The 13626-nt window shown below is 67.3% G+C and overlaps 1 protein-coding gene across 3 annotated transcripts in view; it reads left to right on the top strand.

Annotated features, from left to right (window-relative positions):
• Positions 1-4374: 4374 nt before the first annotated feature.
• TNK2 (tyrosine kinase, non-receptor, 2) overlaps positions 4375-13626 on the top strand; it is a 16328-nt gene continuing 7076 nt past the window's right edge. Inside the window, exons 1-10 of one of the 3 annotated variants that reach the window (XM_014945994.1) lie at positions 4375-5207; positions 5348-5645; positions 9322-9499; positions 9668-9738; positions 10857-11069; positions 11159-11311; positions 11507-11784; positions 11859-11985; positions 12083-12229; positions 12556-12650. In XM_014945994.1, the coding sequence (XP_014801480.1) occupies positions 4540-5207; positions 5348-5645; positions 9322-9499; positions 9668-9738; positions 10857-11069; positions 11159-11311; positions 11507-11784; positions 11859-11985; positions 12083-12229; positions 12556-12650 (2228 nt within the window). In that variant the 5' untranslated portion in view covers positions 4375-4539. Of the gene's footprint in view, positions 5208-5335; positions 5646-9321; positions 9500-9667; positions 9739-10856; positions 11070-11158; positions 11312-11506; positions 11785-11858; positions 11986-12082; positions 12230-12555; positions 12651-13626 lie in introns of those variants that run through there. The other 2 variants (XM_014945995.1, XM_014945993.1) reach the window with 2 other exon arrangements.

Genomic DNA, 13626 nt, shown 5'->3' with positions numbered 1-13626 from the left:
CAAAGTAAGCTTGGGGTGATGGCGGCGGGGGGGAAAGGTTCAGGGTTTTGGCTCTGCAGCGCTGCCCGGGTCGGCGTGTGCCCGCTGCGCCTCACTGGGCACTGCTGGCACCGTGCCCTGCAGCACTGCGGGCTGCCGGCGTGCCCGGGCACTGCGGGGCTGCTGAGCCCCCAAGCTGGCAAGCACACCCGACCTTCCCCCTTACCCCCCTCCTCTTTGCTCCCGCCTGCCGGGGGCCTGGTGCGAGTGGGCGCCCGGTGCTATTGAACCGCCTCGAAACTGCGGCGGAAGCCGGGGGAAGGTTTTTATTTTCCTGGAGAAAAAGGCGGCTTTGCTGGACTCTTCCTCTTCCCCGGGCTCGTGGGAGCTCCGGCGCCGAACAGAGGATCCTTGTCCTCCCGGGGCCAGGCCCCGCGCCTCGGGGTGGCCCTGCTGCTGCCCAGACCCACAGCGGCAGTGGTGAGGTAGAGGGAGGGGGAGCCTCCGTCTTTGTCGGGTTTGTTTTTATTTTTAATAAATCCTTTCAGTTAAAACTGGGTAAGGTGGCACCGACAGCCTCGGTGAGGATCCCACCTTGCCGGGAGGACTTGGCTTGGCTTCTTCTGGCATGGTCGGACCCCCCTCGCCCCGCTCTGCAAGCTGGGGAAGGGGGGGCTTGGAGGTGGATGGAGGAGGCCGGGCAGGGGCAGCGTCTCTGCCCACGGAGCCGCCTGGGCCATCTGGGCAGGACAGGCCGGGGCAGAGCCCGGCGCTGGTGCTTCCCCACGCACCCGCCTCCCTGGCGCAACGTTCCCCGGGGTGCTCCCGGCATCATCTCGCCGCCCCACGAGGTGGGGTCCCCCCTCTCATCAGGTGCTGTGGGGTTGTGCATCCCCCCCGACTTTTCTCAGCCTGCTCAGGGCAAAGCCCTCGAACAAAAGTTTTTCAGCGCGGGGCTTTGCAAAACTCTTCATGAAATGTGACATGCCCGGAGGGGTGTCTCTGGGCAGGTGTGCGCTCCCCTCTTTAGGGAGAGGGTCCAGGATGGACCCTGGGTGCCATGGGACCACCCTGGGCTGCAGCCCTGCTCCCGCCGCTGGCCCCGAGCCCGTTGCTCCCCACAGGGAGCGGGGCTGAAACAGCCTCTGCACCCCCCAGCCTGGCGCCCCGAGGCCTTGGGGTGCAGGGTGGGGGCCGTTTGGGCTGTGCAACCTGTTACCAACCCCTGGAGCTACCCGGGGCCTCGTTAGCCTGGTATTCGTTAGTGCAGGGCGTGGGCCAGCCCTGCCGGCAGGGTATTGTGGGTATGGCTGGGGGGGGCTGGCGATGCCTCCCTTCTTCTCAGGCAGCTGGCAGCCTGCTGTCCCACCATGACTCAGCCTCCCCCAGGGCATGGGGGGCATCCGTGGGCAGATGGGTCCCCACAGGACCAGGAACCACTGGGGGCTTGTAGCCAAGCCCTGTCCCAGCCACACTGTGGACCAGACCTTGCTCTGTGCCTCAGTTTCCCACACACACACCCCGAGAGGCTCCATCCTGCCCCTGGAGCACCGGGGTTTTTGCTCCAGTCGTGCCCACGAGGGATGGTAGCCAGCTGGGGCAGAACATTCTGGGGGCCATTATCCACTCGTGTGGGTTTTGGGGGGCAGGAGGGGGCTCTGCCCCACACGCAGCCCCTGCTGGGATAGGAGGGCTTGAAGGAGAAAGTCTTGCCTTCTGCTGAGCGGCCCCAGGGGGGCACTGCCTGAGCGATGCTGCCTGGCTAATTAGGCTGCTGTCAATTAGTGCTAATGACCAGCAGATGCTGGATGGTCTGGCCAGGGCTCTGCTCCGCTCTGGTGCTGGGGAGGCGGGGGGGTTTAGCCTTCACCCCCGCCAGCTCCGGGGGTCCCACCTCCCCTGCTCCCAGCACCGAGGGGAAGATGCTGCGGGACTGGATGTGGCTTCGTGCCTGTCTGGCCTGAGACCTGGCAAACTCATTTTGTGCCAGCTGCCAGCCGCTCCGAGGGCACGTCCTGCAGCGCTGTGGGGATGGAGGTATCGCTGGCAGCACCCACAGGGCAGAGGGGCCATTTGGACCCAGGGCTTGTGCTAGTGCCCCCCCCGGCTTCCCTGCCAGGACCAGGGGCAAAGCCCACAAAGGCTCTTTCAGCCTGGGCAGGAGGTACATGGGTGCAGGGAGACATTCCCTTAGCCCCCAGGGAGTCTGGAGGGTCCGGGGTGGGCAGACCACGGGGTGCCAAGCTGGGGGGCCCATCCTGACCTCTCCTTCCCGTTTTGCCCCAGGGGGACCCCGCGGCTGGTGTCACCACAGCCCTGCCAGCCCCATGGCTGAGCCCTGACGCCGTGTCCCCTCGCACACCACCCAGCTCACGGCGACCCCCACAGCACCGCCACCGTGGCCCAGGTGAGAGGAGCACGGGGGCCAGGGGGTGCCAACCAGCCTCGCACTGGGGCAGGGTGGCAGTGTCCCTAGGGTCGGTGACACCAAGGCTTGGTGACATCAAGCCTGCTGCCCTCTCCCCCTCCCCAGCACTGCCCCTGGGCATGGAGCTGAGGGTGGGCAGGGCGCTGTGGGTGCCGGGGGGGTGTTGCTTTGCCTGCTCGCCCCCTAAAACACTGCGCTGCGTCCCTCCCTTGGTGAAGAGCTTGGGGCTGAGGTGGGGGTCGGCTGTGGGGTCAGCAATTCCTGCCTGTCCCCTGCCTGCGCCAGGGAGCCGGGAGGCACCGGGCAGGCTCAGCTCGCCCCGGCACGACCTGCGGAGGGGATTTAGCAGAGGAAAGAGGCTTAGGGAGGGGATTGGGGTTGCGCCGGGCTCTGCCGGGGTGGGGGCCCCCCCTGCCTGGCTGCGTCTCTCCTCCCCGAGCGGCCACTGCTGTCGGGCAGCAGCTCGGGGTCGGGGACGCTCTGTGCTGGCCGGTGGGATCCAACCATGGGGTCAGGCTCCGGGAGCACGGAGACAGCAGCGGGGGGCAAGCTGGCACCCCGGCCCCCCCGGCCTCCTCCACCACGGGGGTCACCCACCCTCCGTGCCGGCCCCCCGAGACCTCCCGCTTGCCCGAGCTGGCTGAGCGAGCAGCATCATACGGCAGCGCCGAGGGAGGCGAAACACCCACCGGTATGGGGTCCATGGGGCCAGAGTGGGGTGGTGCAACCCATGAGGGGCCGGGGATGGTCCCCAGGGGGTGGGTGGCAGGAGGAGGCAGGCTGCAGCCGTCTCTGGTGGGAGTGGGGTGCGTGTGTACGCGTGGGTATGTGCGTGCCCGCACGCCTGCGCCGCGGCCGCCGGGACCGGGAGTGTGTCACCGCAATTTGGGGCCGCCCCGGGGGCCCCGCCAGGGCTGAACGAGCCAGCCCGGGTGCCGCCACAGCCGGCCCCGCTGCCGCCACAGCCGGTGAGATCACTTCCAGGTGACACGGCCACCAGGAAGGTGGCAGGCGGGCTGTGACAGCGAGCGGGGTGATGTGCCGGAGGTGAGTGGGGGGACCCTGTCCTCCTCTGGGAGCTTGTTTTGGGGACCCGCCGCTCCCCAGGGTGCAGGGTGGTGGGCGCAGGGCATGGGGGATGCAATGTCCCCAGGGATGCTGGAAGGGATGTGAGGCCAAGCGTGGTGTCCCAGAGGGCTGGGGAGGTCTGGTGTCCCTACGGAGGGGAGGGACACCCTGTGGTCAGTGTGACTGTCACCACGCTGGGGGGCCAGGGGATGGTGTGCCCCATCCAGCAGCTGTCATTGTGGTGGGAGCCCCCCTGGGGTGGGAGTCGCAGGCAGGTGGATCAGGGGTGGCATGGCGTGATGCCATCTGTCCCCTCACAGGGGACCTCGTCGTTTGGGCTTCAGCTGAAGCCTGGGTGGGACAGGAGGACCTGACATGTAGGGAGGGTGACCTGAATCCGATGCCTGGGGCTGTGGGGACAGGAGTTGTCCCCTCTCGGCTTGAGGGGGGAGCATCATGGCTCTCCTGGGGTAGGCTGGCGAGGGTTTTGGGGCAGCTGGGGCCGGAGGGAAGGTGGCATAGCACGTGCATCAGTCACCGGCCCGTGGCGTGCCAGCGCGGTGACGCCGGCGGGCCGTGCGCGGGGGCGGCTCTCGCTGCTCCCACGCCGCGGGCTCGGCCTGCCCCGGCTGAGCTCACCTCCGTGGTATGGCAGGAGGAGCCGCCGAGGGGCTGCCCCTGCCTGCCCCCCGCCCCCTGAGCCAGGGCGGGTGCCCCCCGAGATTGGGGGTGTTTCTCTAGGGAGGGGGGGAGCAGGGTGGGCTCATGCCCCCTGCTCGGGCACAGCCTGGCGTCACTCCTCCGGCTGCACCGGGATCTTGAGGGATGGCGGGGGAGCAGTGGGGTGGGGGGTCGTGGAGACACTTCTGGGGGTCAGGACATCAGGCATCATGCCCTGTGGCGTTGGCATGAGGAGCAAATTGGTCCCTGGGGGCTGTGCTGTGCCCCGAAGGGCAGGCAGATCCCAGGGGGGCTGAAGGTCCCCCCTCCCCAATTTCAGCCCCCCTGCAGCTCAGAGATGGGGGGGCCGTGGCCAGGCAGTGTTGGGGTACAAGCCAGTCCCCATGTGTGGGTGGGGGGGTTCCCCATCCAGGGAGGTGGCTTCCCAGTGCCACCTGCCAGCGCTGGGGGCTGTGCCTGGTGCAGCGCTCGGCAGAGGTTTAGGAGACCCCCAGCTTCACTGCGAGGAGGTGGAGGGGAGAGGATTGATCCCGGGAGGAGTCCTCCCGGGGGGGCACACTGGGCCCCCATCCCGGCAGTACCCGCTGGAGCCTGGCTGCTCTCTAGGCCCTGCTGTGCCTGCGCCAGCGCCGCTGGGTCGCTGCGGAGCAGCCATCTTCCCAGCGCATCCCATCCCCCTCTGCCGGCGCAGGGAATTGGGAGGGATGCTGGGGATGCAGCCAGCCCTAGAGCCCCCCCACCCCTCCGCAGGTGCGCAGGAGGGGGTTACAGTGCCTCCTCACCCACCCCGCTTGCCACAGAGCCCTGGCTGCTGGACGATGCTCCCCCCTCATCCTCCTCTTCCTCCTTCTCCTCCGCCCGGCTGCCTGCGCCGCATCCCCGCTGGCGGGCTGCGCTGTGCCGGGGTGGGGGGAGAAGGGGGCTGCGAGCGTGGTGCTGGGGCTGGCAGCGATGCCACCGCCTCTCTGCTCGGGTGCCGGAGCGGGGACAGCAGGCGGGCAGTTGGGCTGCTGAGCCGGGAGGAAGACCGCGGTGCCAGGCTGGGATTGGGGTGAGGACCAGCGATTTGAGGGGCTGCCCCCCCCACCAACCTTCTCCTTTCCCCATCTCCTCTGCATCCCTCCATCCCCCTCCTCCCCTCCATCACGGTTGCGGTCACCTTCACCCTCTTGCTGTTTTCCGGAACTGCAGCAACTTTCTGCCATGTGATCCCGCGCCCGGCTCCAGCCCTCGCCACCCCCAGGCAGGGGCGGGCGTCTCCGCAGAGCCCCCCGCTCGCCGCCGCGCCACAGCCACCATCGCCACCCCGGCCATGGGCGAGAGATGCGACTACCAGCGCCTGAGCAGCGCCGAGGAGGAGGAGGAGATGCTCGGCCCCCTGCCCCACAGTTTCTCGGACAGCACCGGGCAGCGGGTCCTGCAGCCGGGCCGCGGGCGCCCCATGCCGTCCCCCCAGCAGGACATCGTCCCCGGCATGCCGTGCCGGCGGGTCAGTGCGGGGGGAGCCGGTGCGGGGGGAGCAGTGGGGAGCGCTCAGCTGGACTGGGTGTCCCCACGAAGGGCAGGGTCACGCTGTGGGGTGTGGGTCAGCAGCTGGCATGGGGCTGGGAGTCCCCCTGCATGGCATGTCCCCTCTCTGGCAGTCGCGGTACCCCCTGGCATCTGGGGTGGCATGGGGACAGTACCCCCCTGCATGGCTGCGCTCCCATCCTGACCCACAGAAGTGGGGCTGCCTGTTCCGTCTCGCTGGGGAAACTGAGGCACGGGGGAACGATGTGCAGCGACGCGGCTTGGCCAGGCCTGGCACAGCTCGGGGAGGGGGGGCATGGTGTCTGTCACAGGGTGGTGGCCCTGCAGGCTGCCATCTGCATGTGGGCGCGTCACTGGGGGGGTGTCAGGCTGTGCATGAAGGTGTTGGGGAGGGAGGGGAGGAACATGTGGAGGGTGCAGATGCCTCAGGGTGTAGGATGGGTGCTGGCTGGGGTGTCGTTGTGGGTGGGAGTGATTTGGGGGGTTGGTCACCCTGTGTGCCAGCTCAGGCGGGGTGGCGTGGCCGTGTGTGATGCTGGGCGAGCACGGAGACCCAGGAGCATGCCATCCCGGGGGTGGGCACCCCTGGGCGAGTGGGGGCGCGGGCGGCTCCAGGTGTGCGTCAGGCGGAGGCGGGGGGGAGCGGGCCGGTGGTGGGGTGCCGGCGGCTGTGCGGCGCCGGTGTGTGTGTGTGTTTGCGCAGGTGCAGCCGGGGGGGGCGGTAGATGTAAGGTGGGGGCGCGGAGGTGACGTGTGCGTGGGGGGGCGGCTGCGGTTGTGCAGGTGGCGGGAGGCGCGCGGGGGTGCTGGGGGTTGCGCCTGTGTGGTCCCAGGGTGCACGTGAGATTCGTCACCGCCCGTGCATGAGCCTGGGTGCACGTAGAGAGCATCCCTGGGGGATGCAGGGGTGGGTGCACACAGCATGGCGTGTGTGCGGGGCACAGGGTACCGAGTGGCACCTGCATCAGGGGTCTTTGCCCACCCGCTGGGTCACGGGCCCTGGACGGGCATCTGTGACCCCCTCCAGGATGGGGTTTTGCTGGCAGAGCTCTGCCCGTCTTGGAGCCAAGGTTTTGGTGTCGCCCCCTGCGCCTGTGGGTCTTTCACAGAGAGGGAAACTGAGGCACAGAGCCTCCCCCAGCACAACGGGAGAGGCTGAGTCTCCCTGTTGCCTTTTGGATACCAGTATTCCCAGTGTGGGCACTGAACTGGGCATCCTCACCCAGGGTTTGGGGGCACAGGAGGCAGGCTGGGGTGCAGGAGGCAGCACACCAGTCCCAGTGGGTGCCAGTACCGGCTGATGAGGGTGATGCAGTGTTTCAGGGCAGGGAACCCCCCACATCCCCGGTGTCCCCTGGGCCAGGGAGGGGGGAGCTGGCGCGTGGCAGAGGTTGGTGCCGAGGGCACCGTGCCCGGGTGTCCCCAGTCAATGGGCTTGTTGTGCCCTGCGCTGCCGGGTGCCAGCCGGGATCCCGGTGGGGTGGTGGAAGCCACAGCAGAGGCTTCTCTGAGCCTGGGGATGTGCTTAACCCCCTCCCAGCTGCCCCCCCAGCACAGCGGTGGCCACAGTTTGGGGGGGCTGGGCAGGCGGGGGATGCAGCGAGAGGTTGCTGCAGGTCTTTCCTCTCTCACGCCGCAGCAGCTGGCGTGGCCAGCTGTTCTCCCCGGGGAACCCACGGGTGGACAACAGCGGTGGGGAAGGGGAGCGAGCCCCCGGGTGCTGGTGGCACCCCATGGCAGAGCCCCACTGGAGCTGGCAGCTGGGCAGCGGCTTCGTTTCCCAAGCCAGAAGCTCCCCCCCCCGCAGTGCTCATCGCCCTGGCGTCATGCCTGTGGCCTCGGTTGGGGAGCGGAGAGCCGGATGTCTCCTCTTCCTCCCTCCCCGCTTCCTGGGGGGGAAACTGAGTCCCGGGAGCGTTTCCCAAGGCCAAGGCGAGTTTCCATGGAAATGGGAGCGGGGGTCCGGGCTCCCAGCTGCCGGAGCCCGCCGAACAAGGGAGAAAGCGGCACATTGATGGGAGCCCGGCCCCCTGGGCTCGCGTCCCAGCCCCGGCCGAAAATAACCCCTCCCGGAGAGCGCTGGGCGAGCAGCCGGCTGGGACCGAACCCCGCTGCCGGCTGGGGGTCCCCAGGAAGCGGCTGCAGCTGGGGGGGTGACCCCCAGCCCTGCCTGCCGCCACCCCCCCCGCCCCGGCCCCGTTGCGTTGGGGAAGAGGAGGGCCGTCCGGGAGCATCGAGAGCCGGACGGAAGGAGGGGGAGAGCCACAGCCTGCCTCCGGCTGACGGACGCCCCGAGCCCCCCTGCCCGCTCCGGGGAAGCGGGGGGGGGGGATAAATGGGCCTGGCGAGTCTGGGGGGCATCTCTGTAGCCCCGATGGCGGGGCTGCGTGTGCCCCGGCTGCGCTGAGCAGGCTGTGCCGTGGGACGCCAGGGAAGGGACATCGGCGGTGCCAGGCAGCCAGGCAGGATGCGACGCTTCCAGGCTTTGCGCCGATCCTTCCCCTTCCTCACCCGCTTCCGCCTCTACCGAGTAAGTGTCCACCCGACCCCCGGCCCAGGCAGACCCTCCGCTGGCTGTCACCCGGCTCCGTCCCCACCGCCTGGCGGGCAGGGCACCCGCCGTCCCCACGCCGAAGGCTCGGCGGCTGCTTTCGCCCCGCGCGCCCCCGCGCGCTCGCCGCACCCGCCGTATTTTTAGCCCGGTGCCGAGGGTTGTAATTGCGGTGACGCAGCCAAGGGACCCGAGCGCAGGGGGGCGAAGACGCTGGGAGCCACGTCGTCTCCTGGGGGGGGGGGAAGGAGAGGATGAAGGGGGCTGCCCTGCTGTGGGGCCAGGGTGGGGGGGGTCCTGTGTCCCTTCCCAGAAAGCGGGGAGATGTGGGTCAGCAGGCAAGGATGGGGAGCGGGGGGAGACACGTTTAGGGGGTGCACGGGGGACCGTGGGTGAGACATGGCTGCATCCCCTCCCTCTCCGTGCCCTCGCACAACTAGGGGGGTGGTGCCAGCAGCACTGGGGTGCCTTGTGCCTCAGCCCTGGGGGCACCAGGACCCCCCAGAGGCCCTGATGTCCCTGTGACCACCTGGTGAGGTGCCACCACGCGTGGCAGAGGAGACCCACTGTGTGTCTGTGCTTCAGGCTGGCCAAGTGTGTGGGGATGCCAGGTGGCCAAGTGGCAGTGCTGAGGTGGCTGTCCCGGCTGGGGACAGCTGTCCCCTTTCTGACCAGCCCCTCCAGCTGGGCAAAGGGAGCCTGGCAAGCATGGGACCAGGCATGGGATGCTCCTTAGCTGGGAGCTGTTGCCGGGCATGTCCGTCCTGAGGCTGTGTCCCTGGCACCACTGCCTGGGGACAGCCCTTGCTGGAGCAGAGGGATGGGCTGGTGTTTCTATGGGCACGACAGGGCAGAGTGGAGGTCCCTGCCCATCCCCAGGGGTCCTGCTGGTGGGGTGCTTCTCCCAACCCCCTGGGCAGCTGGGGATGGGCTCAGGAGATGAGTCCTGCAAGCATCCCTCACACCCAACCCAGGCAGCACCGCAGCCTTGGCTTCAGCCCCTGTGGGTGACTCCCCCCGGGGGGTGATGGGGCAGAGAGGAGCAGGGCAGAGTCCCCCATAACCTGGCGCGGTGTCCCGGCAGAGGCTGAGCTGTAGCATGCAGGCGGAGGAGGGCACGGACTGGCTGCTGGAGCTGCTCACCGAGCTGCAGCTGCAGCAGTACTTTCTGCGCATCCGGGATGAGCTCAACGTCACCCGCCTCTCCCACTTCGAGTACGTCAAAAATGAGGATCTCGAGAAGATCGGCATGGGACGCCCCGGTGCGTATGTCCCCCCTCCTTAAATCTCCCCCCGCTTCCCTCCCATACTCCCCGCTGGCTGCACAGCATCTTTTGGGGAGCCCAGAGGAGCACGTGGTCCGTGGGTCTGGAGGAGACCCCCAGCCCGTGCTGGGTCAGTGACAGTCACTGTGTCCCCGTGTCCTGTAGGCCAGCGGCGGCTGTGGGAGGCGGTGAAGCGGAGGAAAGCCATGTGCAAGAGGAAGTCCTGGATGAGCAAGGTAAGGATGGGAGAGGGGCAGTGTGACAGGGACACTGAAGCAGGCAGGAGGAGCTGGGCCTCTCCCCATGCTCTTCTCCACTTCCCCATGCTCTCCCCACACCACCAGATTCTGGGGGCTGGCAGGTCCCTGCCACACATGCCCTGCCAGCAGTGTCTTGATCCCACACAGGCTCCTGGCTCACTTCCCAGTGAAGGATGGCCCTGCCACCCTGGCACTTGGGAAATTCATTTGCCTCTTTACCAGGAAACTCGTTTGCAGCTAACGAGCCACAGAGCCTGTGTATCTCACCCCAGCCAGATCTGTGGGCAGCAGCGCTGCCTGGTCCCCTGCCCACCCTGGTGAGGGGACACAGCCTTGTGCCTGCAGGCTGAGGGCACAGCAGGGCAGGGGACCTTGGGATGCTCATGTGTGCCCCTGATGCCATCTCCTTCAAAGCTGATACTGCTGCCTCCCTGGCACCCCCAGCACCTTGCACCCCCCAAAAGAGCAGGACACTTGCCAGCTGGGTGCTGGGTCGTGGCCTCTCCCCTGTGTGACTCATCTGGGCTGGGACAGGCTTTATATAGAAGGCTACTCAGCCTTGCACCCGGCACAGAAATGCTACCTCCCACCCCGGCCACATGCTGGGACCAGCCCCCACACACCCTGCAGGGGTCCTGGCTGCTGAGGCTGGGATCAACCCCCATCTCCCATGGGGCACATCATCGGTCCAGCTTGGGGAGAAGGAGGGAGAGCCTGTCCATGTCCCCTCTGGGCTGGCAGTGGCTGCAGGGATGTGTCACCGCACTCGGCCCAAGCTGGATGTTTCTCTTGGCTTCATGCCCAGGCACATCGTGTGGCTGCAGCCTGGCCAAGGAGTGCCCAGGGCCCTCCAGCCCCTGGTTTGCCGGGGCTGCTGTGAGAAGCACAACCCCTTCCCTCCACAGGAATTACCATTCAACAAGCAGGCAGATGGAGGAGCAGAGCCTGCCCTGGGCAATCACCCAGTTAGGGGTCATCGTTTGGTTCCAGAGTGTACAGCCCAGGCAGGGAGCCATCCTGACAGCGCTCACTGGCAGAACCAAGGGCTTGGAGCATCTCCATGCCCACGTCTCACCTGCCTCCATGTCCTGCAGGTGTTCAGCGGGAAGCGCCCTGAGTCGGAGCTGCCACCCCAGCCCCAGAGCACCTTCCGCAAGCCCCCCACGCCGCCACCCCCCGAAGCTGGGGGCCAGCACTCCCTCACCTGCCTCGTACGGGAGCGGGACCTCTCGCTCTTCGAGAAGCTGGGCGATGGCTCCTTCGGCGTCGTGCGTCGCGGCGAGTGGTGCACACCCGCCGGCAAGACGGTGAGGGGCTGGTGGTGGTGGGGGGAGCCGGGCAGTGGGACCACCCAGGGGATAAGACACTTCGGGGCTCATCCCCGCTTTGGCCGTAGCTGAACGTGGCAGTGAAATGCCTCAAGACGGACGTGCTGAGCCAGCCGGAGGCACTGGACGACTTCATCCGGGAGGTGAACGCCATGCACTCCCTGGACCACAGGAACCTCATCCGCCTCTACGGTGTGGTGCTCTCCCACCCTATGAAGATGGTGAGTGAGGGGAACCAAGGCCGTCCCCAATGCCACCCCGTGGAGAGTCCCACGTGACGGGGTGATCAAAGCCAAGCTGCTTCAATACCCCGAGTCCTCTGCTGGCATCCCCATTGGGGCACAAGAAGGCTGGGAACCAGCCCAGCCAGGGTGCCCCTGACCTGACTGACCTTCTGTCCCCTCCCCATGGTGCAGGTGACAGAGTTGGCCCCACTGGGCTCCCTCCTGGACCGCCTGCGGAAGAACCAGGGCCATTTTCTCATCTCTACCCTCTGCCAGTATGCCATCCAGGTGGCCAAGGGCATGGCCTACCTGGAGTCCAAGCGCTTCATCCACCGTGACCTGGCTGCCCGCAACATCCTGCTGGCCTCCAACGAGCTGGTCAAGATTGGGGACTTCGGGTTGATGCGGGCCCTGCCCAAAAATGATGACCACTACGTGATGCAGGAGCATCGCAAGGTCCCTTTTGCCTGGTGAGCCTTGGGGAGAGGGGACCTGGGTGTGCAGCACCCACGGCCTCCTGACGCTGATGTTCTTCCCCACACAGGTGTGCTCCCGAGAGCCTGAAGACGCGCACCTTCTCCCACGCCAGCGACACCTGGATGTTCGGGGTGACCCTCTGGGAGATGTTCACCTATGGGCAGGAGCCTTGGATTGGTCTCAATGGCAGCCAGGTGGGTGCACAGCAGGGACTTGCTCCCCCCACCCTGCCTTGCTGCAGCAGTGCTGGGGAGGACCTGGGACAACCTGACGGCACTCCCTGCCCCATAGATCCTGCACAAGATAGACAAGGAGGGCGAGCGGCTGCCGCGTCCCGAGGACTGTCCCCAGGATGTCTACAATGTCATGCTGCAGTGCTGGGCGCACAAGCCTGAGGACCGACCCACCTTCGTGGCCCTGCGGGACTTCTTGGTGGAGGTGGGTGAGCAGGGAGGGGGTCAGGGCGCCAAGCACCCACCTCCCACTGGGTCTGTTCAAGCATTACTGGTAGATGGGAGGTGACGTTGAGGGGCTTGGGCCAGGCAACCCACAGGCAGTGACATGGTCACAGCAAGAGGACCCCGAATGCCACCTTGCCCTCACCCACCCCAGGGATGTCACAGCAGAGGAGGGGCTGGGAGTGATGATGCTGTCCCTTGGCCATTTTTGGGGCTCTACTGTGTGGGGCTGGGTCTGGCCTCCAAACAGGGTAGGGATGGATGTCGGGGGCTGCATCCCCTGTCCTCACACCCCTCTCCCCCCAGGCCCAGCCCACCGACATGAGGGCACTGCAGGACTTTGAGGAGCCCGACAAGCTGCACATCCAGATGAACGACATCATCACTGTCATCGAGGGCAGGTACTGCACAGGAGGGATGGCACATATTGCGAGGGGGATAGGAACCATCCTCAGGGCTGCCAGCCTGCGTGGGGACAGGGGACCCCAGGAACAGGGAGACTGCGGGCACTGGCAGAGCTGTGGGGAGCAGGGATGGGGGGGCTCTGACCCCACAGCACACCTGGCCATGTACCCCACAGGCGGGCAGAGCCTCCCCGGCTCCCCTGGGCAGTGCATGATCTGTCAGGCACCCTGGTACAGGGGGGTCACCCCGGTGCGGGGGGGTCACAACCGCAGCCCTGCCCGCACCATCTGCCCCCACTGACTCACCCCATAGTGCTTGTGGGTTTGCCCCAGCCTTGCCCCAGGAAACCGCACACCACAGGGCTGCTCCCTGCTGATAGTGGTGGGGACGTGCCACCAGCACCCGGGGACGTGCCATTGTCACTGGGCTGTGAGAGGCACTGGGGGGGGGGGCGTGGTACCATGATGGCTGGCGTGACCCGTCACCCCCTGCGCTATGAGCTTAGCTCCTCAGTCCACTGCCAGCCACCCCGGGGCACAGCCACCCCCCTCTGCCACCCTGGGGGCCTGCAGACTTGGGGGGACCCTTGGTCCCTGCATCTCCATCCCTGGACGTGCCCGTCCCTCTCCAGCTCGGGGACATCAGGGACCCCCGCAAAGGAGCTCAGTGTCCCTTTGCCCTGCTGGCACACGGGGGGCTGCCCCCTCCGCCCCCTCCCTCCCCAGCCCAGGGGGGATGAGGAGAAAGGCTCCATCCTTCCCCTCTCCCTTGGCTCCCCGCGGTTAGTCACGGCCCGGGGGTGAATCAGGCCCAATTTGTGTGTCTGCAGGGACCGGCTTTCTCCCCGGCCTCCGCCGCCAGGGATGACTCTTGCCCAGGGTCTGGCGGTTTAATTGCAGGGAGGGGAGGGGAGGGGAAGCGGCGTCGGCGGAGGGAGGGAGGGAAAGAAGGAGGGAGGGAAGAAGGGAGGGA

This window comes from Calidris pugnax, unplaced genomic scaffold (genome assembly GCF_001431845.1).
Source record: "Calidris pugnax isolate Ruff unplaced genomic scaffold, ASM143184v1 scaffold111, whole genome shotgun sequence".
Classification (NCBI taxonomy): domain Eukaryota; kingdom Metazoa; phylum Chordata; class Aves; order Charadriiformes; family Scolopacidae; genus Calidris; species Calidris pugnax.
Note: the sequence above shows the minus strand (reverse complement) of the source record. Positions and strands in the feature narration are given on the sequence as shown.